The sequence below is a fragment of the Gracilinanus agilis genome, chromosome 6 (assembly GCF_016433145.1).
Source record: "Gracilinanus agilis isolate LMUSP501 chromosome 6, AgileGrace, whole genome shotgun sequence".
In the NCBI taxonomy this organism is placed as follows: Eukaryota; Metazoa; Chordata; class Mammalia; order Didelphimorphia; family Didelphidae; genus Gracilinanus; species Gracilinanus agilis.
In genome coordinates this window covers 39,726,912-39,754,369 of record NC_058135.1, presented here as the reverse complement: position 1 = coordinate 39,754,369, position 27,458 = coordinate 39,726,912, and the positions used below count along the sequence as shown (strand labels likewise).

The 27,458-nt window shown below is 36.0% G+C and overlaps 1 protein-coding gene across 1 annotated transcript in view; it reads right to left on the bottom strand.

Moving 5' to 3' along the window:
• The window catches only part of WDFY3 (WD repeat and FYVE domain containing 3), a 325,051-nt gene that overhangs the window by 145,181 nt on the left and 152,412 nt on the right, over positions 1–27,458 (bottom strand). The window contains exons 13-17 of the mRNA XM_044681612.1: positions 18,815–18,857; positions 8,211–8,428; positions 4,065–4,177; positions 1,734–1,965; positions 600–723 (exon numbers count right to left, since the gene is read on the bottom strand). Coding sequence (XP_044537547.1) covers positions 600–723; positions 1,734–1,965; positions 4,065–4,177; positions 8,211–8,428; positions 18,815–18,857 — 730 coding nt within the window. The remainder of the gene's footprint in view (positions 1–599; positions 724–1,733; positions 1,966–4,064; positions 4,178–8,210; positions 8,429–18,814; positions 18,858–27,458) is intronic.

Sequence of the window (27,458 nt, the reverse complement as noted above, 5' to 3'; positions counted from 1 at the left end):
TGCGCTTTTTGTGGTGGCAAAAAACTGGAAAAGGAGGGTATGTCCTTCAATTGGGGAATGGCTGAACAAATTGTGGTATATGCTGGTGATGGAATACTATTGTGCTAAAGGGAATAATAAACTGGAGGAATTCCAGGTGAACTGGAAAGACCTCCAGGAACTGATGCAGAGTGAAAGGAGCAGAGCCAGAAGAACATTGTACACAGAGACCAATCCACTGTGGTAAAATAGAATGTAATGGACCTCTGTACCAGCAGCACTGCAATGACACAGGACAGCTCTGAGGGATTTATGGTAAAGAACGCTACCCACATTCAGAGGAAGAACTGCAGGAGAGGAAACATAGAAGAAAAACAACTGATTGAAGCATGGGTTGAGGAGGACATGATTGGGGATGTAGACTTGAAACTACCACACCAATGCAACTAACAACAATTTGGAAATAGGTTTTGATCAATGACACATGTTTAAACCAGTGGAAAAGTGCATCGGCCATGGGTGGGGGGAGAGCAAGGGGTGAAGGGGAAAGTAGGAGCATGAATCATGTAACCATGTTAAAAACGAATATTAATAAATGTTTAAAAAAAATCTCAAAAAACCAAATCCACTAAGTAATATTTACCACTTCCAATTCCACTGATTACAGTACCATCAGTAAGACCTGCTGTAGCAGCATTATTTGTAGGTGCATTATGAGGTGCCAAACTGGGTAGGAACAGGCAACTATTAATAATAGAAAGAGAAGAAACATACACATTAAATACAAACATATTTTCTCCTATCTCATCACTGGTTTTTATTTCCTAGATAAATAGAATTATATACAGTACAGTGAATTTGCCCAAATTTAACAGCTTGCCTGCCATACTGTGTCATGGAGTTGATCTTGACTTCCAAAAGGCTATTTAAAAGAATATGGTATGTCTTTTGTTTCAGAATTTGCCTAGAGAAACTTATCACCAGCTGGGACACAGAGTCTTACAATTTTGGGGCACAGTAACTCATAAGAATCATATACTCAAGTACTGAAGGCCTGCTCACGTTCTGAGTATTAGAGGAACACCTTGACAAAGGAAATTATGAAGCCTTATAATATTAAAATAAATTCTACTCTGAAGCTTTATTATGGCCTGGCAATAACTGGTTCTGGGGACAGGGAAAATGAAATTTAAGTTCTGGCAGAGTCGATAAACCTGGGAAGCCTTCTGGTGGGTCTTGGTGACAAATTGTATTTGTTGTTCTTGGGCTAGCTAGTCTAAATTTGGAATGACTCCTCACTGGCAAGTTGGCCATTTGGTGATGAAATCTTTGCTCATGAAATAAATCACAATATCACAGATTTGGAGCAGGAAGGGATCTCAGATATCTGTGCAATTCTTTTTGTAGATGAAGAAACTGAAGGTCAAAGAGGTTAAATGACTTGTAAGTATAAGAGGATGAATATAAAGCCTTCTTGACTATAGGTTCAGCATTCTAACTACTATGCCATGCTCTCTGTGAAAGTATTTTTAAAAGTTTATTTGTTGTTGTTCAGTTGCTTCAGGTGTATCTGAAAATTTGTGACCCCTTTTGGGGTTTTCTTGGCAAAGATACTAAAGTAGTTTGCCATTTCCTTCTCCAGCTCATTTTACAGATGAGGAAACTAAGGCAAACAAAGTTAAGTGACTTGCCCAGGGTCACACAGCTACACACACACACACACACACACACACACACACACACACAGTGCTTACCCAAATCCTTCAATTGATGTGTCAAATTCAACAAAAGCAGGGGTAACTGCTGATCCATGCAGCCTGATATCATGTGGGGTTGTCATCGAGACTAAACACTTTACTCTAGTCAAGGGTACGGTGCTTCCTTCTGCAGATTTGACCAAACTCTTGCTAATCCGGTAATGGTTATCTTCATGTAAACTAAACACATTATCAGAACCCAGTACTTCAATAGATGTAACCATACTACCTATGAGGGAAGAAAATTTTAAAATATGTTTCTGCTTATTTTATTAAATATTTCCCAATTATAAGTTTTAAAAAGTTTAATATGTATTTTAAATATTTTGAGATCCAAATTCTCTCTTTCCCTTCCACTACTATTTTGGATATTTTTATGCTTTAATGTTTATTATTAAAAATTAATTTCTGGGGGGCAGCTGGGTAGCTCAGTGGATTGAGAGCCATGCCTAGACACGGGAGGTCCTAGGTTCAAATCCGGCCTCAGACACTTCCCAGCTGTGTGACCCTGGGCAAGTCACTTGACCCCCATTGCCTACCCTTACCACTCTTCCACCTATAAGTCAATACACAGAAGTTAAGGGTTTAAAATAAAAAAAAAAATTAATTTCTGTGAGGTCAAGTGATTTGTCCAAGGCCACATGGATAGTGAGGAGTGGAGAATGGATCCTAACCCAGGTCCTTTGTCACTAATTATAGCACTGTGTCACTGTATAAATGTTTCTTTATCTAAACTGCCTACCAAGTTTTAGTACATTATAATTATCTATGTATATATTTTAAATCTTATGCTTTCTTAATCTGCAAAAATATTTACATAAGATTCTCCTTAAAAACAGAGAAAATTAGACTTAACTAATCTTGAACAAATCTTTACCCTTTTAAAGATTTTGAGACTGACAAAAGGATTGAGAAAAGATTAAAACCTGATGTGAGTCATCTATTTTTCTTACTAAAATTGTCACTGAGAAGAGGAGTAGAAGATTTAGAAATTTTATTCCTGGATTTTTTTTGCTAACACTTAACCATTATTATATCTGTTAAAGTAAAAAAGATATACAAAATTCTGAATCTGAAACTACAAAAATTATTGTATAAATTAGCCAGAGAAGTAATGTCTTAAATCATCAGTATACTAAACATCAGATTATATGTGTTTGAATCTCCAGGATAATCTTTATACTTTTCAAAATAGCCAAAGGATTTTTTTGGAAGATTGATTAAATAGCTTAGTGCTAGATAAATTGCAGTTCTAATAAGAGGAACTGAATTTGAATGCATGATAATAATATCATAATAAACATATAGGCAGACATAATAATAGCTAAAATTATAATGTTTTGTGTTATATTTTACACATATCTCATTTGACAACCTCCATAGTTTTTTATTAAATCACAAAATGTATAACATGAGAGGTACTAGTTGCTCTGGCTTGTAATTTCCACAAAACAAAAGAAAAATTTAAGGAATCCTGATTTTCATTAATGACAGTGTATTTTCCTTAACTATGCTACCAACTACATTAATTTTAATCCATCAAAAAGTAACTAAAATATATTAACTGTGGCATATTTAATATTTAATTCATTCTCATTATATGTAGGTATATTATATCTGGAAATAAAATTTTAATATAAACAATGAAAAAGTAACTAGTACCTCAATATTATGTCAACATGACAAATGGCTTCCAAGTAACATAACTCAAAAACACCCAAGAAATATAAAGTTTTTTTTCCCTTTTCTGAGTAAGTAGGAAACTTCAGAACACAATGGCAGAAAAAACTGCCATAGTTTATACCAAATACTTCTAACATCAATTTGCTCAATAATATCTCAATATTATTGGAGAAGCCAAATAGGTGGCTCAATGGACTGAGAATCAGGCCTAGAGACAGGAAATCCTAGGTTCAAATCTTGTCTCAGACACTTAAAAGTTGTGTGCTCTTGAGCAAGACATTTAACTCCCATTGTCTAGCTCTTACCACTCTTCTACCTAGGAACCAATACACAATATTATTGATTCTAAGATGGAAGGTAAGGGTTTAAAAAAAAAAAAGAACATTATTTTAAAAAATTAAAGTTAAAGAACTTCAAAGCAATGAGAATATCCATCTAATCATTTCCAGTGTCATGGAATTCTTATTTTGTGGCTGAGACATCTAGGTGTCTGGAAGTATCTCATTTTTATATGGTACCTGGTATTATAATAATGTTGCAAAGATGACCTGTTTAAGTATTTATCTACCTACCATATATCCAGATGAATTCTTATTACAAAATGAAAACCAGAATGTAAAAAAGAAATCTCAAGACTCCACTTACCTCTCATCTCAGGTTCATAACTTAATGAACTGGGCTTGTGGATGCGATATTGTTTTAAGAGATTTTTATCCCAGGCACCACAATTTAAAGGATTGGCCAAACGTAAAAACTCCCTAATAAAGAGAATCAATTAGATGGAAGCTTAGTAAAAATACCATGGAAAAACACAAACAGGCATTCACAACATCAATGTATAAATAATGTAATTTGTGTCATAGCTCCCACTTTATCTTTTAAATTATTGATGCCTTTTGTTTTCATTTTTACATCAATTATTTTCCAACAACTCTAGCCCTTACAGTCCTCTTATAACAAAGGAAACAGTTGTGCAAAACAGACTAACACACCCAAAATATTTGACAGTAAAAACATTGTTCAGTGTATCTGGCCCACTGCTTCTCCATCAAAAAACCCCCCAAAACTTTTTCATTAATGCTTTAGAATCAATATCAGTCATTAATCTGAATTCCGAGGTCTTTTATTCTTGTTTTCCTTTACATAAGTGAACTTACTGAATATACTTAGTTCTATATCAGTTCAAACACATTACTACAAATTTCTCTAAAAGAAGGAAAGAAATGTTTAGTCTTCTATGTCATGCTAAAAGTTTTACAAATATTATCATTTAATCTTCCCAAGATTATTTTCCCACTCCTACGGTTGAGGAAAATAGAATTAAGTGATTTACCTATGATTACATAGCGTGTAAGTGTCTGAGGAAAAATTTGAATTCAGGTCTTCCTGACTCTAGGTCCAGAGTTCTAAACATTGAGCCCTTTAGCTGTCTACTACTAGACAGCTTACTATTCTGAATTTCTCATATTTGTTCATTCTACATAGATTTCTTTTTTTAAGTACCCTTTCATTTTAGAATACAACCTGTTTTGCAAGTCTTTTATATTTTTCTCTTTTCCATATAAGTAATCTCAAAAAATCAAAATGAAAAATAATGCTTATAAATAACAGGGTACCTTGGAAAGGCTATCTTGTGAATAGGATGCTATCTCAGCTATGTTTTATTCTGCTGATTTAAGCATACTTCTTTTTAAAACAATCACTACCAATGGCTGTTAAAATGAATAGTCTGTGGCACCAATGGATTGAGTGTCAGGCCTGAAGATGAAAGGTCAAACTTGACCTTCTGGAAGTGTGTCCTGGGACGCATCACTTAATTCTCTTTGCTTAGCCCTTAGCCACCACTTAATATAGATTCTAAGGCAGAAAGTAAGGGCTGAAATAAATAAAACAAAATGAATCATCTAAATTCTATCATTTGTAATTACTTTGTAGAGGGATTTCTGTATTCTGCGTAAGGCCAATCTTGGATAGGTTAGCTTTCTGCACCCTCCTCGTTTGTTCATTCACTACCCCAGTCGCAACCAATATGAGCAAGTTCCTCGTTCTCCAAGTCTCTGCCCACCCCATCAAAGCTCCCCCTTCACTGGCTCCTTCTTGGAGATCGGTCCCCTCGCTCCCAGCTCCCTCTTGCTTACTTCTAAGCTCTCTGTCTCTGTTTTCCAGGCTCATCCAGGGGCAGCTGCCCTTCGGAAGAAGCCCTCTAGGTTGGGTGACCCCTGCTCCTGTGAGTGCTCCGCCTGTCCCCCACCATGCCACCTTCCCCAGCCCCTCCCAGCAGCAAGGCTTAGAGGCTCTGGCGTCTCGGACATCTCACCTGAACTTACCCCACCTATCCACTATGAAAAATCATCTTCTTTCTTCCTTAACACATTTTCCCAAAACTCACCCTTCTCGCTGCTCCTCAGCCTAACATAGACCTTTATCCTCTCTATAGCGTCTCACTGGTCTACTTCCCTTGGACATCTCCCCACAGATCTTACTGTGTGACGTTCCCCCACCTTTGTTTCAGTTGTGCCCAACTCTGTGACCCATTTGGGGTTTTTGGAAAGCGTTTTACCATTTCCTTCTCCAGGTAATAGGGGTAAGTGGCTTTGCCCAAGGTCCCACGGCTAGGAAGTATCAGAGGCTACATCTGAACTCAGGAAGAGGGCTGGCACTCTAGCCACTGCACCACCTAGCTACCCCTCTCCTTATTATCGCCAGGATCACATCTAACATCTTCTAACAGACCTATAAAGCCCTTTATAATCTGGTTCCCTTTTACTGGATCTTCTCAGACTTATTACCTTTCATGTGTTCTAAGGTCCAAACACTCTGGTCTCCTCTGACATTCTTTAAAAGTGACACTTCTGTCCCCCCAGGCCTAGAATGCCCCGATTCCTCAAACTCCACCTCTTTGCTTTCCAGTCTTCCTTCAAAAATCAGTTCAAATCCTCGCTTCTGCAGGGGGCCTTTCCCAGTGTAGTTTGTTCTTTTTCTCAACAGAAGGATTTGTCTTCTATCAATACACATTCACATGCACGTGTGTGGACAGTTACTTATATGAATTTCAGCTCCTTGAAGGACAGTGGTTTTTACTTTCTTCATATTCTCAGTGCTTAGCAGAGCATTTGGCATAAAATGCATGTTTAATAAGCATTTAATTTTAAATTGACTGGTTTAGTGACAGGGAGTTGACCAGGATTCTCCTGCTCAACTGATTTCCCTCTAGTTTAATTCTCCTAAAATTACTCATGGTACAGAAATAAGGAAGTGTTGAGGTGTTAAAGGAAGTGCCAAGAAATGTCTCCATTCTGCAACCCTTACATGATGTGAAGCTTTTAAATTCAACCTAAATTGAATTAGAGGATGGCTATTCACTGGTTGGCTCAAAGGTTGGACATGTTTCTGGTAATCATTTTCCTAGAGAATATCAAAGCAAGAAATAGTTCTCAAGAATGTCATCACTGATCCAGGACAAGTCTGAGGGACAAAGAATGGGATCCACTTCCAGAGAAAGAACTGTTAAGAGCCTGAATGCAGATCAAAGCATGAAATTTTTAATCCGGGTTTTAATTTTGGGGTTTTGTTTTTATATGATTATTCTCTTACAAAAATGAAGAATATGAAAATATGTTGTGTATGATAATACATATATAAACCAGGGACAGCAAGGTGGCTTAGTGGACTGAGAGCCAGACCTAGAGATGGGAGGTACTGGGTTCAAATCTGACCTCAGACACTTCCTAGCTGGATAATGATGATGATGATCTAACATCATTAACTGGGATGAGGGAAAATTATATGATCAGGGGTCCTTCCACACTTGCAAGCCAATGTTTTCTACTGAACACTATTAAATCTAATAATAACTTGGCCTTTTGGATTTAGAGATTTAAGTGTTGTGATGTGGTTTTTGAACTTGAATAGTGTTTGGCTAGCAAAAACTACCACAAAAAAGAATTGAGACCAAGATTTCATACTAGCACTAAAGTATGAGTCTGAGAATATAACTTAACCCTTTCTTTCTACAGGATTATCATGAAAAACAAAAGCAATGGTTCCGTATGGAGAGAGTTGTGTTAAAAAATGTGGATTTGAAGGAAAGAAACTCTGTTCAATTAAAAGAACAGCTACTACTTTACAAATACTTTAAGTCTGAGATACTATATTACTTCAATAAAGAGAGCCTAATTTTTTCAGGGTAACAACTTCTCTCTCCCCCAAAATAAACTGTCACCTCTGTCTAAAGAAAATGGAATTTAAGAGTTCTTATGACAAAGGTCTTTATCATCAATTCCGCCAATACAAGGAAGAGCCTCTCCATGCCCAGTGATGCTGATACACCAGTCCTGGCATGGGGTCCATAAACATGCTCGTTCTTGAAGGCTTTTCACTTTTGGAAGCCCTAACAGATTTTCCACTAGGGAAAGGAAGAATAAATAACAAAATTATATCTGTTAGCTAATGATTATTCAGAATTAAGTGAAGAGCATTTCCTCCCACTACCTTTTGGCCCCAGAAATACCTTGATATAGTATACAGAGCTGGTCCCAAAGAGAGAAGACCTAGGTTTATGTCCCATAGCCAACATTTGGGATGTGTGACCCTCAGCAAGTCACTTAAACTATAGGTGACACGGGCAACCTCTCTTGCCTCCAAGTTGCACAAAAGGACCTGGCCTGCATCAGCAGCAGGAGCTTGCTGAATCAATGCAATTGCAACCCTATCACTAACTTGAGTCCTGAAGAATAAATGAATTGGAGTCATTCTCAATATCACTCTAATGGGAAAAGAGCAGTCACTGACCTGAGCACAACAGGCTCCAGGGCCTGGGAAGCAAGCCTCTCGAACATCCTCTGGAGGGGGGGGTGCAAAGAGTGGTCTTCATCAGCCAGGGCCGCACTGCATCTTTGTAAAAGGCGCGCGTGGAGTCCTGCCTCACACATCACTTGCTGGTTCCTCTCTGTATGCACCAGGGATTGCAAAATATTGGCTACGGCCAACTGGAGGTCCAGAGCGTGCTGGTGTAGAAATACAAAGCATTCCTTTAGGTCACTCTTGCAAAATCAGGCAATACAATTATTGGGCTTTTAAAACACTTACCTTCCATCTTAGAATCAACACTGAGTAGCAATTCCAGGCAAAAGGGCAGTAAGGGCTAAGCAATAGGGGTTAAGTGGCTTGCCCAGGGTCACACAGCTAGGAAGTGTCTAAGGCCTGCTTTGAACCCCAGGACCTCTCATTTGTAGTCTCAGCTCTCTAGCTGCCCCAATATTTTTTTAATTTGTTTTCAGTTTCATAATATCTTTTATTTATTTATCTAAAGGATATCTTTTATAATGATGTCTCCACATGCTTATTTGGGGTTGGGGGTAATGCTGTTTTTATTTTATATGTATACATATGTGTGTGTGTGTGTTTTTAACCGATTACTCTTCACATGCTTATAATAAATTTCTTATATTTCATGCATAAGTTCAAAGAGGTATAGTTTTAAGTCAATGCACTAAGTTTTTGTGATAATTCAGGGGGTAAGAGTTTTGAAATAACTCAGCAGGTCATTCTAACAAGAACCAAAACCAGATCCCCCATTTGGGCAACTATCGAGCAATTGACTGATCAGTGAAAAAGCATTTATGAAGGCTATACTGTGTGCCAGGAACCATGCTGAGTGCTGAAGACAGAGACAAAAATGAAATTACTCATCTCTGCACTAGTCTATCCAGAGAAGCGACATGAACATAAGGAACAATGAGATAACTTCAGGCAAGAAGGGGGTAGCAGTGGGGGCAGAACTGTGAAGGAAACAAGGATTCCAAGAAGAGGCTGAGTGGTGAGTGTGTCATGAGAAGGGGCAGAGAAAGAACAAGAACAAGATGGACAGAATGGCTGGACCCAGAAGGCTGGGAAGGGTTGGAAACTTCTAAATGGTCACATGATGAAGGCTTTAAAGTCACAAGGAAGTACTTTTGGTTCATATGTCAACAAAATGGAGGGCTAGACATTTTCCACACTCCTGGAGACCTCTCAAACCTCTATAACATTTGAATTAGGCACAAGGGAGAAGACCTGTTTCAACTACCTTCACAGTCTGAGAACCCTAATGAAGCAAAAACTCTTAAGGACTGAAAACAAAAAGCTACTCTGAATGGAGATAGCACAGTATCTCACCCATACACACACACCGCCCCCCATTCAATCCCTCACCCCAATGCTTCCCATCCACATTCCCACAGCCTCCACACTTGCCGCTGTCTACACAAGCCAATCCACAGCCTTGCAAGGATCCCAAGCCCATCCTCCCAGCTCGCTGGGGGGCAGGGGGGGGGGCGGGCAGGCAAGGAGGAATGGCTCTGGTTACAGAGCCAAAAGACTTTGTGGCAACAAAGATGGGCCAAAGACTAAGGAAAAGAAGGAAGTAAAGCCAGGTACAGCATGTATGAAACTCCCCTAAACCTGGGGAAAGGGACAGGATCTGGGAGGTCCCCTTCTGTCCCCTCACAGGTCACCTGGGGTGGAACTGGTAACTCCCCAGCACAGGATGAGGCTGAGAGGGCTTTCAGGTCCAGTTCCAAGGAAACCCCCAATACAGGAGGATTCAGATTATAGGGGAATAGAAGGAAGAAAGACAAAATGACCAAATATCTTGGAAGGATGAAAACCCAGTTAAAAACCTTAGGAGAGATTACAGCCTCAAGTTCAACTAAGCAAATCCAGATAGCTATGATTAAATATTATAAAATTAAGGAAAATGATTCAAGAGCTCCATGAAACAGAGGTGAACCTGGAATTATAGCAGGATGCTTCTGGATGGTTTAAAAGAGAAATAAGAAATATAAGAACAAACATTTTGGCATGCACAGAAAAAACAATAAGCAGAATAGAAAAACTTGAATCCACAGTGGTACATTATCACCTAAGAAAGAAAAAAAAAAGGAATTAACTAGAAATGTAAAAAAGTGAAAGACAGGGGGCAACTGGGTGGTTCAGTGGATTGAGAGCCAGGCCTAGAGACCAGAGGTCTTAGGTTCATATCTGGCCTCAGAAACTTCCCAGCTGTGTGACCTTGGACAAGTCACTTGACCCCTATTGCCTAGCCCTTACCACTCTTCTGCCTTGGAACCAAAACATGGTATTGGTTCCAAGACAGAAGGTAAGGGTTTAAAAAAAAAAAAAAAAGCAAAGGACAATATAAAAGGAGAAAAGTGAAAACCAGTAATGTTAAAAGAACATACAAGCAAAATATATTGCTCACTGGCTTCTTGGAGAAAAAACACACACACACACACACACACACACACACACACCCCAAACCTTAACACTATAATGCAAGAAACAATGAGAAAATTATTCAAAACTTCTAAATAATGAAGACAAAATAGCAATTTTTAAAAAAATCTATAGACTACTTTCAAACAAAGCAAAAATACACTACAAACTTAAAGAAACCTAGTGGTTAAAGTGAACAATTCAAACAGGAAACAAATTCTATTAAGAAAGAAGACTCAAATATGAAGGAAAGGAAATTTTTAAAATTTCAAAGCTATTCTAGACCGAAGAAAAATCACAAGAGAGAAGAATGTGGAACCAAAAGCAAAGATTTAAAAGATAAATTAAAAAGAGGGTATTGAAGCATTCCTACAAAGAAAGTCAGCCAGTCAAACTATTTCCTTGCAAACATCCCAGAAACTAAGGAATGGAAAACGATATCCAAAGAAACACAAAGGAAAAAATAAATTATCCTGAAGGCAGAGGGAAAAGAATAGTAAAAAATGAAAAAAGAAAAGATACATTAATTTGACAACAGTAAAAACAAAATAATAATGAGAACATTAAGGCTTTTTCCAAATAAGACACATTTTCATCCTTTCAGAAGGATGAAATGAAATAGAAGAAGAAAAAGGCTTGAAACATCATCAAGAAACAGGATAGAAACATCATCAATTAAACCTCCCCATACTTGGGTATAGACAAATTGATGTTTTTGATGCTACTAAAAGGAGAGAGGGAAGAAAGAAAATAGAGGAGAATGTGATACTCTATAATCAAGAAAAGGATTAAAAATGAAAGAGAAGGGAAGATGGCCTAGAGAAAAATGGGTAAGTTAAAAAGGGGATGGAAGAGAGTTCCATTAAAGTCTGCTTTCTTGGTACAAGCAAGACATTCTATAAATGTAAATTGTAATTTTATAAAAGATATAATCCTAAATAACATTTCTACATAAGAATTGCAAAATCTAACAGGAAATAACAGAAAGAGAAATTGCATTCCAAATAAACTACAAAACACTATATATGCTGAGATGTACACATTGGGAAATACAGATGAGGTAAAAACAAAAGATAGCAATAAAATATATGTTTTTAAATGTAAAAGCAAATAAAATATTTGAGGATCAATTTGCTAAAACATTAAAATGTATTCAATGACAAATTGTTCTGTAAAGAAAGAGAAGACAACTTAAATAGACAAATGTTTAGTTCTCATGACTTGGACCACACCAATATAATAAAACTGAAATTACTACCAAAGTGAATTTATAGCTTTAAGACTACAGAAACTTTAGAAAAGGATACATTATAGAATTTGATAAATTAATAAAATTCTTTGAAAACATACAAGCCCTAAAATATCAAAGGAAATAATGAAAAGATATAGGTAGGGTAAAAGGAAAATAGCACATCTAGTCCTCAAATTATGTTATAAAGTAGTAGCCATCAAACAAATGGCAAAAAAAAAAAAAAAAATGAGAGAAATGAATAAAAGAGGCTAGACAAGGAAGAATAAGAAACAATGGAACTCAGTAACAATACTCAACAAATGGAAAAACAAATTACCTAGGAAAGAAATCCCTATTTGATAAAAAACTGTTAGGAAAACTGGTATTAGACTAAAAATTTTCACCATATTCCAAAATATATTCTATATTGATGCGATCTTAGTATTAAAGATCATACTAGAAAAAATCAGAAGAGAAGCATATCATCAGCTATGGGTAGGAGATAAATTTTTAACCAAACAAAATATGGCAGAGGTAATTACAAAAGTTAAAATAGGTAATTTTGCTTAGATGAAACAAAAAACTTTCTGCTAAAATAAATACATCTGGGATAAGAAGGGAATAACGTTGAGTGAGAAAAAAAATCTTAGTATCAAATTTCTCTGATGAGCATTTGGCATCTAATACACACACATTTATTTTTATGTGATAGAAAAATCTCTTTCCATAAAAAAAAAAAGCCACCAAATATGTCAGAAGATGTGAACAAACTATTCGAGAGAATCACAAACTATTAACAACCCTAAAAGAATTCTCTGGATCACTAATGAGAGAAATGTAAGCCAGAACAACCCTGAGATTTCACCTCACAACCTGCAAACTGTCAAAGATGACAAAAGACAAGAATAGTCAATATTGTGGAGGGGTTATGAAAAAACTGGCATACAACTGGTGGAGCAGCAATACAACCATTTTGAAAAGCAATTTGGAATTAATGCAAATAAAGAGATTACAAATATCCAAATCCCTTGACTCAGAGACTCCACTACTAGATTTATACCTCAAGGGAAGCACTGTTAGGAAGATTAGAAAAACCTGCCCATATACAGCAAAATATTCATATCATTATTTTCTAATATGGTGTGGGAAGCAAATGGTAGATGCCAATTTATTGGGGATTGGCTAAAAAACTGTGTTCTGTAAGAAATGACCAATGTGAAAAATACAAAGAAGCCAGGAAAGAACATGAAGTAAACTGAAGCAGGCAAGCCAAGAGAGCAATAATATATAAAGTGATGACAGCAGCATAAGGGAAAAGGCATCCTCCCTCCTCCCCTCCCCCATTAATCACACATTATCAGGAAAGGTTCAAAATAAGAGTTATAGAAGACATCCCCAATTGCATCCTTTTGCAGAGATGAAAAAGGTCCATAAATGTAGTTCAGGACTTTTTTGATGGACTGATCAGTTATGCAGATTCCCCACCACTACCTCAAGTTTTTCTCTTAAAAAATATGGAATGGCTCTCTGGGAGGGAGAAGGAGAAGGATACAGGGGAAAATGATAATAATAAAATGAAAATCTTTCAAAAGCTCAAAAGAGCAGCACACATTTGATTCAAGCAGCAATGGGGAAGCATCTCAGTTTAATGAATAGAGGTGACACAGTCAGGCATGATCTTTAGGAAAATTACTTTGACAACTATAGAGAGGAGAAATTGAAGAGGAGAGAGGATTGAAAGAGGAAGACCAATTAGGAAACAATTGCAAAAGTTCTAGTGAAAGAAAGGACAGACATGAGAGATATTTTATAAGAAGAAATAATATAATTTGTTTGAGAGAGAGTGAGGAATTAAGGATATCAAGGTTTTAAACCTGGATGATTAGAGGACTTGTGGTATCTGCAAAAGCAATAGGCAAAAGTAGAAGGGGAGTGGATTTGAGCACATGAAATGATACCGAGAAGATAATCTTGAATGTAGCTTGTATAGAAGCTGAAATAGTTATGCACTGGTGTGTTACAACAATCCTTTGAATGCGGTGAACATGTAGAGTCTGTTTCTGCCAAATTATTCTGCATAGGGTTTGAGACTGTTTTTGCATTTCACCATGCCTCACCATTAATTAAAATCAATCACATCAACTCAGTTTGGTGAATACCAGAATAATCTATCTGCTATGGCTTCCCATAGGGAAAAATCTGTTACTGACTTCCTAATATATTTTACTAACATTGTTTGTTTTTACCTCATCTGCATTTCTCAATGCCTCTTCCGCTGGCCTCCCAAAGGAGCCGACCCTTATTATTATAGAGAGGAAAGGGGAAAGAGAGAAAGAGAGAGCATGAGAAAGTACAAGAGAGAGAGAGAAATAGTTCAGGAAAACTAATGAATACATCAAAAACTGTGATATTATCAATGACGTTTCATTCCAATAGAATACATCACTATCTCCAAAAGAAGGGAAGAAAGTGCTCTGTTCATATCTCTTCTTTGGAACCAAGTTTGGCATGTCATATATATATATATATATATACTGGGTTCCTAGTTCTGCTTACATCCCTCTGTATCACATCATGTAAAGCTTCCCATTTTCCTCTCTAATTATTTCTTAGAGTATAGTAATATTCCTTTATATTCATGGATTATAACCTGCTTAACATTCCCCAATCTATGGACAACATTGTTACTATAAGAAATGCTGTTGCTATCAATATTTCTGTGTATATGAAACCTTTCTTTTATTGAAGTACCCTGTATCACATACCCACAATGCACATTTTCAAAATTACTTCCTGAATGATTAGACAACTTTCATCTTCTAGAGCAACAGTAGATAAACAGGAGTACCTTTCTATAACCTCTCCAGCATTGACTATTGCAATCTTTTGTCATCTTTGGTACAATTATATCAAGTGTAAATAAAAACCTCAGAGCTATTTTGATTTGAATTTCTATTAGTACTAATGATTTGAAAAACTCTTTCATATCCATGTTTATTAATAGTTTGTAATCCTTCTTTTGAGAACATTTGTTCACATTATTTCACCATTTATTAATTGGGGGATGGTTTTTAGTAATATATTTCTATTAGGTGCCTATAGAGTTCAGATATCAGAGATGTTATACTACATTTTTTCCCAATCAAAAACAAATTTGTTTTTATCCCAGTTGCATTTTCAGGTTGAAAAATGTTAAATAATCAAAATTACAAAAACAAGAGATGAATGGCTAGAGAGCTCTTTATGAAGTCAGGAGGAAGAGAAAAAGGCCTCTAGCATGTGAAGTGAATCCATGTAACAAATTTTTGGATGAACAGGAACAAAAGTCACACAAAATGGGCAGGCCTGGCAAGCTCGTAATTTCAATTATGGAGAGAACTTGTGGAAACAATGTGAGCATAGACACACAAATGTACTGTTTTACAGAAAGTAAAAATTATATCCTTTCTTTATCTATATCCCTTAGGAATTCACCCCTTAGAAAGGATTAAATTGTATAAAACTATTTGTAACAACACTTTTATTTATTTTTTTTTTTTGCAAAGAATTAGAAACAAAATAGAGGCCTGCCATCAAGGAACTGCTGAACAAAAATGCTCAAAGAAATTATGAAAGCAAGATTTAAAGACCCTGGGGAGACATGCATGAACTGAATCAGTGTGAATATATAGATCCCAGAAAACAATATATTTGATCACTACAACAATGTAAATGTTAAGAACAAAACTGGTTTTATTTTCAAAATTATATAACTTAAGCTTTGCCACAGATGAGAGTTTAGAAAATGCCAACTGTTGCTATGAAGAAATTCATATCATTGGCAAGACTATTCAAATGCTGGTTTATTGATAATTAGAAAAAAACTTTTTGCAATGCCTGGAATCTAATAAATACTGTTAGGTTGACAGACTGGAATTTCTATGTCAAAAAATTGAGGAGTTAATTGATTATGCTGAACCCACCCCTTCCCCCCAATTTTTCTCTTAATCTTTGTTATGAGGATTGGCTTTCTGTGAATATGAATGAGGAAGAGATATGAGATAGATTTTAAAATAAAGGATATCAATGCTATAGTTATTAAAGAAATTTGAACTGATGACACATGTTAAAACTAGTGGAAATGTGCATTGGCTTTGGTGGGGGGGAGGTCGGGGGTGAAGGGGAAAATAAGAACATGAATCATGTAACCATGATAACTTTTCTAAAAATTAAAAATTATTTAAAAAAAAAGAAATTTGATCTGGTTCATTTAAATTTTTTATGGTATGACCCTTGAAACATTAAAGTTATAGACTGATTTTGAGTTCACTATAGAAATGTTGGCCTAAAGTTAATTTCTACCAATTACTTTCTATTTTTTTGTAATTAATTCTTTTTAGCAGGGACTATTTTCGTAAGTACAGTGATTTTTATGAAAAGTACTTGAGACAAAAAATAGATGTATTGATATATAATTGGGTAATACTGGGAATGTTTTAAATTTTTAAAAATTTTGAACACTTATTAAACTGTTCTTGTTGTAATCATTTGTTTTATACGTGATTTGGCAGTGATTTTGGCACATATTTTTAAATTCTTCATTTAGAAAAATTACAAATATACTTTTAAAAGTGTACCCTTGAAGAATTGTCCATTTTTCCAAGTCTAGCCTTGATTATTGTCCATATGTTTTCAAAAAGGTAAAATCAAACAATTTCCAAGGTCTTTAAAGCATTCTTAACACCATCCTGTGTAAGTTTCTTAACTTTCCATGGTGTGTAGAATGGCTAAATATCATGCTAAAGTATCATTTCCATTTGGGAATTTCTGCCATTCCAGAAAAATTGTGCTTCTCAGCCTAGCAACCTATTTATCAGAGTTCATTCAATGGAGACAATGGAATTCCAAGGAGGACTAGAAGTTTATAAAACAACAACGATGACAACAATAACAACAACAATACAAATAAATCTGCAGAATATGCCTAGTTCTTATAGGCTCACCTGGATTTATTTTTGACCTAGTTTTGGCATAGTCTTGAATGAAAAAGTGAATTTCATCAGTAAAATTTTTTGCAATCATTAGTATTCCAGAGTTTGTATAGTCTTGCCAATAATGTGACTTTTTTCTTCACAGAAAATTGGTTGCTGTTGCTGGTCTTGTTTTGTGTCAAACTGTAAGAAGCCCATATAACAGTGAAGAAATATCAAAACCAGACATTCCCATTTCTATGTCACTCTGAAGTTCTTTGCTGATTTTTGGCTGGCCTGCAACAATAGCTGGTTATTTCTTGTTCTTCATTTTCAACCAAACTTTCCTCTGGGCTTCAATGGGACTGATCCTGTCTCATTGTGGACTTGAATGATCCTTTAAACATTTCCCGACATCAACAGCTGTTGCCAAGATCTACCAGTCATTGTAGTGTACTCTTAAAGAGCTACACCCTTTTGCATATTTGCTTGGAGTAATTCCCATTCTTAAGAATAACAGATTAAAAACACAACAAAAGAGAGCAATGAAACAAGTATATAGGACACAAAATCCTGCACATTTAGCTCAATCCAGTCTTATCTGGTCAGGTGTTTTGATTCAGCCTAATCAATAGAGAGCATTATTTCAAATAACAATGAATGAGGGATATATTCCTGTTTTACTCCTTTACCAACTGGGAGAGTTTCTAGGGTTATCTGCCCACATGTGAAGTGGTTTTAGACAGACCCTTTAAAAAATCATATTAAGGTAATCCTTCCATGTTCATGATTTTTGAGGCATTTAGTATAAATATAATCTCTGTATCTCTCACTGGTGCTTTGTTGCCTGTATTCAGAAGTTCTGGGAACTTTGTCTGGTATTATCAACATTAGGAGGAGGTTTCTGATATGCCATGATGTTCTAGTCAAATTATGATTTGAACTTTATCTCTACTATTCCTTCAAGGTCAGTTGCTTTGACTTGTTTAGAAATCCCTTATCTCTTAATGCTGTCATTTTTTGCTTATCTTCTTGCAAGGTTTTCTTTCTCTTCCATGTTCTCCAAGTTGTGTTAAACTATATTTCTAACTGGGAAGGTCAAGACTGACTGCAGCTAGTTTTTTATTCCCATTCATTCATATCCAGAGCAGTCCCCTGGCCCAGCTCATCCATTTGGACAACCAGGTCAGATCAATGTGCAACACATTTCATGACAAGAAAGGAAAGTGATCCAGACAGTTTCTATAGGCTTATTCCACTAATCTATGGCTGAGCAAGTTGTCAAAATGTAGGACACTTACTAAACACTAAAAATAAAGGAAAAAGATAATTCCTGTTTTAAAGAGCTCACAGCCTAATGGGAGAGACACTAGGAAAACAAATATCTATAAAGTATATACATTATTTGTGTATAGTCTTATGAGAACAAACCCAAAGAAAAGGCCTACAGAAATGGCAATTAAAAGATGATAAATAACTTCTGAAAGCAGTTTTGAGTGAATGATGGAAGTCATAAGTCAAACAGTTAAGAGATAAAGGGTGAGGGCCAAGGAAAATGGACAGAATAATTGGAGGGGGGGGTTGAGGTTAGGGGAGTAACCTCATCAGTAGACAAGGAACAGCTGAATGAATACTAGTGAAAAAGATGAGAAAGGGGGGGGCAGTTTGCTGGAAATGAGTGGATGAAAGGATCACTATAACCTACTGGGGTTAGCCATGGCAAGGAAAAGGGCTATTTCTTTATTTGAAGGAGGAGATAATAGCAGAAGGCACCTGAGGGATATGCTGAAGTCAACTTGTATGGACTTACATGAGTTGATCATTAGATTTTCAGTAAAAGGATTTACAGGTCAGAAATCAGAAAATTCTACAAATAAGGCCTTGAATTATTATTTTGTGAATTGCCTATATCCAGGAAAGTGATGGAGAAAAAAAGTTAATAATGCATATTAAACTCAAATGGGTTGTGTATAATGCACCCCCACCAAGGGAGCCAGTAAATTTAACATTTTTCAGTACACTCTTCATCCATTAAACTCCTACCTAAATTAAGAAATCCCACTATAATATATTCCACAAAGGCTATCATTGTCTATAGGAGATAATGCATTTATTAAGGACTGAAGTCATGTAAGCAAAGAAGAAGATTTTTTGGTTTTGTTTTGTTTTAAGTAGTACCTTGTACAAGAAGTTGGAGATATAAGGACTAATGAAACCACAGATGAGTAAAACTTAGTGGGGAAGATAAGACAAGTACAAAGATAAATGTAAGATAAATTTAAAAATGAGTGAATAATAACAGTCTAAATAATAAATTGTAAAATGTTAGAATATGCAACCATTAAGGAAAGATAAGGAAAAGCTTCAAAAAAGAAGACACTGCTCCCTTCATTCCACATCACTTCATACAAGTCTCTCCAAACTCTTCATCATTTCTTATAGCACAATAGTATTCCATCACATTTTTACCCAATAGTTTCTTTGGGAATGACCTAGTGGCTAAATACCTCCTACACTTCCAGTTCTTGCCAACACAAAAATAGCTGCTATAAAAACTTTTGTACAATAACAGTATTACTGCAACCAGTAGGAATAATAATAGGCAACATTTATAGAGCATTCTAAATTTACAAAGTGGTTAAATAAGTTATTTTATTGTTCTCACATGGGACCTTTGCCTATTTCTTTGATTTCTTTAGGGTATAGGCCTATTAGTGGGAAGAGACTGTCTGGACCATAGTTCCAAATTGCCTTCCAGAATCGCTAGACTAAGTCACATCTCCATCAGGGCCTATTTCCCTGCACATCAATCTTGGCTTCATCATTAATACATTTTATGTTCAGGAAATTTAACACTTGTTTCAACCAAGGAAGATTAAGGGATTAAATATAAAAAAATAAAACATACATAACTCCTACTGAGAAAAATGGTTTCTAAGGATTGTGGAAGATGGTAGCATGTTAGGACTGAGAGTAGTAAAGAGTCCCCATAGACAACCAATAAAGTTCCAGAAATAACAGTGATGAAGAAAACCAAGAAAAAAAAACTCATATATATATATATATATACTCCACTCCATCCAAATCAGGAGGATATGGAAAAATTTCCAGAATCCTACAGAAACAGGGAATGTAGATAAACTAAGGCTGGTAGAAGGAAGGAGATGTATGAGAAACAACTTACACCCACAGCATGAGACATGGGGAAAGCAAAGTGATCCTGTACCTCAGACACATTGGGAGACAGAAACAGCCCAGCAATCAGGCAGACTACAACAGCTCAGCATCTGAACAGCCAGTTCCCAAACCAGCATCCATGTAGCTTGGGCCATACTAGAGTAGAAGACAAAATTGAAAAATCCCTGCAGAAGGCAGTGGCCTTGCCTTAGCCACTGAGCTCAGGATCAGGCACCATGCCATGTACAAATAAAAGAACAGAGTTGGATACAAGCACAAGTTCCCAATCCAGAAACTGAGGCTGAGATAAATAGAAAAGAATAAAACACAGAAAAAGATACAGAGAAATATATAATCAACAATTATAACCCCATATGATGAACTCGCTAATAAAAGAGGAAAAGCAGAATGGGTTAGAATAAAGAATTCAAAAATAAGGTATTTATAAGAAACACATATGAAACCTACTGATTTAGATAGGGTTAAATGAAGTACTATTTTAGACTCTATTGGGCTTTAGCCAAATGTAAAAAACCAGGAGTGGGCAAACATAATTTCAGACAAGGCTAAAATAAAAACAGACTTGATAAAAAGGAATAATCTGAAGTTCTACATTATACTTAAAAATAACACAGATAAGGAATCAATATCAATACTTAATTTATGTGCACCAAACAGCATAATAACTAAAATAATCAAAGGAGAAGTTAATAGGTTATCTGGGAAAATTAGATAGCAAAAGCAAAGTAGTAGGGGATTTCAACAACCCCCCTTTTAGACTGATATAAATCTAATAAACAAATATACAAAAAAATGAAGCAAAGATCTAAATAGAATTTTAGAAAAATTGGTGATTTCTAGAGATTACTGAGGGCAGATAGGTGGTGTGATGCATGAACATTGGTCCTAGAGATGGTAAGACTCAAATCTAGCAACAGATATTTACTAAGATGTGTGACCCTTGGCAAGTCATATAACACTGGAAATGGCAAACCACTTCAGTATCTTTGCCAAGAAAAACCCAAATGGAGTCAGAAAGAATTAGACACAACTGAAAGGATTCAACAAGAGATTACTGAACAGGAATGGAAAGGAATTTCTCTACTGTCACTGCATCTTTTAAAAAAATTGACCTTGTATCAGGATATTAAAAACCTTACAAGCATATGCAGAAAGTCAAAAATAATCAACATATCTCTTGCCAAACACTATGCAATAAAAGTTATATTCAATATAATCCCTTAAAGAATTTTTAAAGACATATTAGAAACTAACAAATCCATAATGTAAAGTAGTCCTTATGAGAAAATTTTGCCCCCAAGTGTTTTAAATGACAAAAGAGAAAAAAATGAATTGGTCATGCAACTATATATACCCACTACAAAAGCAACAAATGAATCACACTTACCAAAGAAGAAAGTCTGAAAATCAAAGGTCAACAAAATCAAAAAAGAAAAATTGAATAAATGAAAATTAAAGCTGTTTTTTTAATTATAAAGTAGCTAAATTACTAGTTTGATTTTTAAAAGGAAAAGATGGAAAAAAATTAAAGTTCATAGTAATTGATAAGAAGATATAAGAACTCATAAGAACTTATATATAAATTATATAAAACTTAAAAACATAAGAAATTCCCTATAAAATACCTACTTGAACAAATGAAAGCAATAACTCAGATTTAAGGAACCACAAACAACAAATGATAAATGAACCACTTCAAACAAAGAGATTAGGCATACAACCCTGCCTAGAGGGATAAAGATTCACTATTTGATAAAAACTGCTGGGAAAACTGGAAAGCAATTTGTTGTATGCTATGTGCCTAATCATCTCTGAGGTTCTACCTCAAACCCATCAGATTGGCAAAGGTGACCAAAAAAAATGTGAACTGCTAGAAAGGCTGCAGGCAACCGGACCCACTAATTCAGTATACATGAAGCTAGGAATTAACTAGTCCAGTCTTTCTGGATGTCAATTTGTAACTATGCTCCCAAATTCACTCAATGAATGTATACCTAGCTTATACCCTCATAGGGTTGATACATCAAATAATTGAAAGAAAGTGGGAAGGATCCTTGAATATAGAAATATTTAGTGCATTTCTTTTTATAGAAGAAAAGAATTGGTAACTCACAAAGTACCCACCTTTTAGAGAATGTCTATATAGTATGTGAAGGTAATAGAATATACTACATCTGCTGCTTTGCCTGTTTTCATCTCCAGGAACAAGATGCTCCTCCCAGGATAAGAGATGACACTTCTAATCTCATCACCATGCTGTTAATTCAAGCCTTGACTGACATCACCTCCCTACATCTCCTTTTTCCTTTGATTGAAGGGCTGGAGATCAGAGTACCAAACTCTTCTTTATAGAGGACAGAAATTGGACCTTTGCACTCCACTTTGCATCTGCTGCTTTGTTTGGTTTCAACTCCATGCCTGCCCACCCTCACCTCTTACCAGTCTCCTTCTGTTTACTGTCCAAATTGTCCCTGCCCTCTACTCTCCTACCTTAGATTCTAAGTTCCTTGGGGGCAGGAGCTATCTTCTTCTTCTTTAATTATATTCCCAGCTCTTAGTGATGGCTGCTGGTTCATAGCAGGCCAATGAATGAATATTTATTGCATTAGATTGGATATTATTGTCCTATAAATAATTACAAAATGTAGACCTTTATGAACTAATAAAGAGTAAAGTCAACAGAACCAGGAAAACTAGAAAATTATAAAAAAAAGTAAGTTTAAAAGTTGGAAACACTAATCAATGAAAGGAACAACCAAGATTTGCTAAGATTGATGACAAGGTATGTTATTTCACTAGTTGATAGAGATGATGTATTCAAAATAATACAAACATTTTTGAAGGAAGCCAGCTTGGGAATTTGTTGTGCTTGAATGCACATTTCTTATAAGGGTTTTTATATTTGTTGGGTTTTGTTTTCCAGTGGGAAATGGGGAGGAGGAAAAAGGGGCAATAGTTAAGTAAAATACAAAGAGAAACGAAATGAAACTAGGATTATTGAGACATTTAAAAAAAAAAAAAAGTACAGAGTAAAACATGGAAGAAAGGCCAGGAAGACCCATAAACAAGCAGGATAGCTTTGAAGGTTAGAAGCTGAATTTATTATATGTTTGGTAAATATAGTTCCAAGTATAGCTAATTGTACAATGCTCTTTTTCTTTTCTACTATATGGAAATGACCTTTTTATTTGGTCTTTAAGTTCAGAATAAAAATTAATTTTTTAAAAGGGAAAGGTAGTTCCTTCAGTTTATTAAATAACCCGGTAGTATGACTATGAGATTGGGTGACTATGCAATATATTAAATGTTATTAATTAATGAAGAAATTTACAAACATTACTCTGTAGCTTGGATTAAGTACAAATGTGGAATGCAGCTAAGTAACTGGCTTCATGGGTGACTTGTAAATGAAGTTGGGTAGATCAACCAATCAATAAAAATTTATTAAGCACCTACTATGTGCTAAGTACTTTGCTAGGTGCTGTTGTTCAATCATTTTCCCAGTTGTATCGACTCTTTATGATCCCATTTGGGGTTTTCTTAGCTAAGATCCTGGAATGGTGTGCACTTCCTCCTCCAGCTCATTTTACAGATGAGGAAACTTCCTGAACCTTTTATCATGGGACCCAGGAGTTTAGTTATTTTGGCTCCACTGAAGAGCTTTAAGAGGACATAAAGAGCTTATCCTAAAACTACTGTTACAGGCCTATCTTGCTTGGAGGCTGCATCTATTCTGCTCCAGGTCTCCAGAACACCAAAGTCCTCCATGTACCACCAAAAAACAAGGTCAGGGATACAATTAAGCAAATGCTTCTGCTTCAGCACCTACTTATTCTTTCTTTTTTGTGGAGGCAGACTCTGAATACCAATTCACTCCAGAACCATATGGAGGTCACATTTACTACTCTATTCCATATTGCCACAACTGGAGAGAGCTGCATTTGGGGTCAGAAAAACTAGAGTTTAAATCCTACTTTTGATTACCTTGGGCATGTCTTTACAAGTACTTTGCACTTTTGCCTCAACTTTCTACAACTGAACTACAGTTTGCCAATTTTAGTTTTACTTCCACGTCAGTTACTGTTTTTGTTTTTGCTGTTCAGTATCTGGATTTTGAAGTCTGGATTTCCTTGCCTACTTCCTTTCACACATAAAAGGTCTCCCCCAACCTTAAAAAAAAACCCTACCCCAGAATCTACTATCTCCATAAGCTATTGTCACACATCTCTCTGTTCCTTTCTCTACCAAACTCCCTGAAAAAGTTTTTACTTTCATCCTTCTTCCTCCCATCTTAATCCCTGGTAATTTGACTTCCAACATCACTATTAAGCAGAAATTGCTCTCACCAAAGAAATCCAACAATCTTTTAATTGACAATTTGATGGTCTTTTCTCATTGCTAAATGAATTTTCAACACTGCTGAAACACTCTTCTGATGGGAATTTCATTCATGATCCTATCAGTCCTTAGTTTGCTTCCCATCCATCTCACTTTCTTTGCTCGATCATCATGTCCCTCATCTGTGAATGCTATCTCCCAAGGTTCTGCACTGGACCCTATTCATTTCCCACCCCCATCCCCACCCACCTTGTGTGTTTATTTTGTTCTCAAATAATACTTACACAACTTCAGTCTTCGTGATTTTAGAATTAATTTTAATAATAAATTTTAGAATTCAGAACTTCATGATTTTACATAATGTCTCATAAGTTTGTCATATAGTAGGTACTTGACACATATTTGCCTGAACTGAGTAATATTAATCTTATTTAACACAAAACAAATTGGGAATATTTGTTACCTGTGCACAAACTTCCTTTCATTTAAAATTCTCAAAGGATTTGACAGTATCTTCCTTTATATACAACCTCAAGTTTTCCAATCAGTAAGTTTTATGTCCTTTCCAAACAGACCTATATCTTCAAACTCTTGGATTAACAAAGAGGCCAGTAAAAAACATTTGTGTGTATTTACTTGTGATCCACCTTCAAAAGTTGCCATGATGTTAATATCCTCTCTGGTTTCTGACTTCTTTATCCTCTCAAATTACCTTCAGTTGACTTTTGGTTAAGAGTGTTTGAAGGGGCAGCTAAGTGGTTCAGAAGATAGAGCTAGGAGAAATTGGATTCAAATCTGACCTCAAATACTTCCTAGCTATGTGACCCTAGTCAAGTCACTTAAACCCAATTGTGCAGCTCATATAGCTATTCTACCTTGGAATCGACACTTAGTATTGATTCTAAGACAGACAGTAAGAGTTTTTGCGTGTGTGTGTTTTTTTAAAAGGGAGAGGGAAAGATTTTTTGACTACCCAACCCATTATATAATCTTTCTAGACTTCAAATAACTATATGTGGTCTGGTTTATGACTCATAACCCTAGTCTAATTCATTTCTATGTAGTCTTTTTTTTTTTTTAAACCATTACCTTCCATCTTAGAATCAATACTATGTGTTGGTTCCACAATAGAAGAGTGGCAAAGGCCAGGCAAAGGAGGCTAAGTGATTTGCCCATGGTCACACAGCTAGGAAGTGTCTGAATCCAGACTTGAACCCAGGACCTCTTGTCTCTAGGCCTGGCTCTCAATCCACTGAGCCCCCCAGCTGTCCCCCCATGTATTCTTTAAAAAAATTATTTATTCATTACATTAAAATTCCCAGGTATCTTCCTCTCCTTCCCACACTAGAGAAAGCATCATATATGACAAAAAGATATATGTATATATAAAGATATAAGTTGGCTATGTGTACTGATTCATTAGGGAAACTAAGCATGTAAATCTGGGAGATTTCTACATGCTCATTAGGGGGCAGTCCCCTTTGGCATAAGAGTTTACAAAACTCTGCCTTGCTTGTTTCTATTTATCAGTTCCTTCTCTAGAGGAGGATATTTACAAGACATTCTTCAAACTATATTTCTGTTGTTATATATAATATTCTTTCAGTTCTGCTCATTTCACTCTTCATAATTTCATAGGATTTTTCATGTTGTTGTTTTTTAAAATAACTTGCTCATCATTTCTTATGGTGCAGTAGTATTCCATCACAATTATATTCTGAGCCCTATTCTCATCTGTTGCTCCACTCTCAATAGCTACATCAGCTCCCATGGGTTTAATTATTATCTCAAAACAGATGACTCATATATCTACATGGTGAGACCTGCTTTCCCTCTTGAACTCTAGTCTCATGTTACCAACTGCCTATTAGACAATTTAAAATGGATGTCCTGTGACATCTCAAATTAAATATGTCCAAAACCAAACTCATTACCCACTCTATAAACCTATAAATCCTCTCTTCCAAATTTCTCATCTTTGTCAAGGGCACTACCATATTTTTGAATCTGCCAAGTTTATACCTTTCATATTGTGAACTTCTTGCTTTCCCTCACCACCAATCTTTCTACCTCTCTATTTCTACCTCTCTTACATTCGGTGCCTACTCTCTATTCAAAAAGCAACAACTGGGTTTTATTTTATGTTTTCAATGGTGAATAATTGAGGGATTTTGAGTAGAGGAAAGGCAACATAAGATTTATCTGAATAACATATTGGAGACAGTAAACAATCAAAAAGAGAAACCAGCTGGGAAGTCCTTAGAACAGTCCAGGTGAAAGATTAGCAGTAGTGAAAAGGAAGAAGTAGAAGGATACACCGTGTGGGTTGGAAGTAAGAATCACTGGGCTAGACAAAGCTGAGGGCTTCAAGATATCAAACCAAGGTAACTGGGACAATGGTAACGTGTCAGTAAAAATAGGGAATTATGAAGTAGAAAACAGTTATGGGAGGGGAAACAAAAGTCAGTTTTAGACATATTGAATTAAAGGTGAGACAGACAGCCATTCAGTCAAAGATCACTATTGCCAATATAATTCCTAAAGGACAGATGTGACAATGTCATTCTCTTAGTCAATAAACTTCAGACATTCTCTATTACCTCTGAAGCAAATATAAATTCCTCTCTTTGATTCTTAAAAGCCTTCAAAACTGACCTTACCAATGTAAATACATACTACTTCCCCCTTCATACTTACTATGGTCCAGCCAAATTGGCCCTCTTATGGTAGGTACTCCATCACTTTACATGAGCTCTCTCTATGACTTGCATGCAATCCATTGTCACCTCTGCCTCTTACGTCTTGTCACCTCCCTAGTTTTCTTCACAGCACAAACACTTGGAAATGTACAAATGTCAGCTATGACTTCATATTCAGGCACAATAGGGTGAATTCTTCCTACTTTACCTTATCTTCTCTCACTAAATCACAACAACTTATATTCATTACACTGAAGGACACAGGTGACCCTATGGGGGGGAGGGGGGGCCAGGAAGAGGAAGGAGGGAGGGAGAGAAGAGGAAGAGGGAGAGGGAGAGGGAGAGGGAGAGGGAGAGGGAGAGGGAGAGG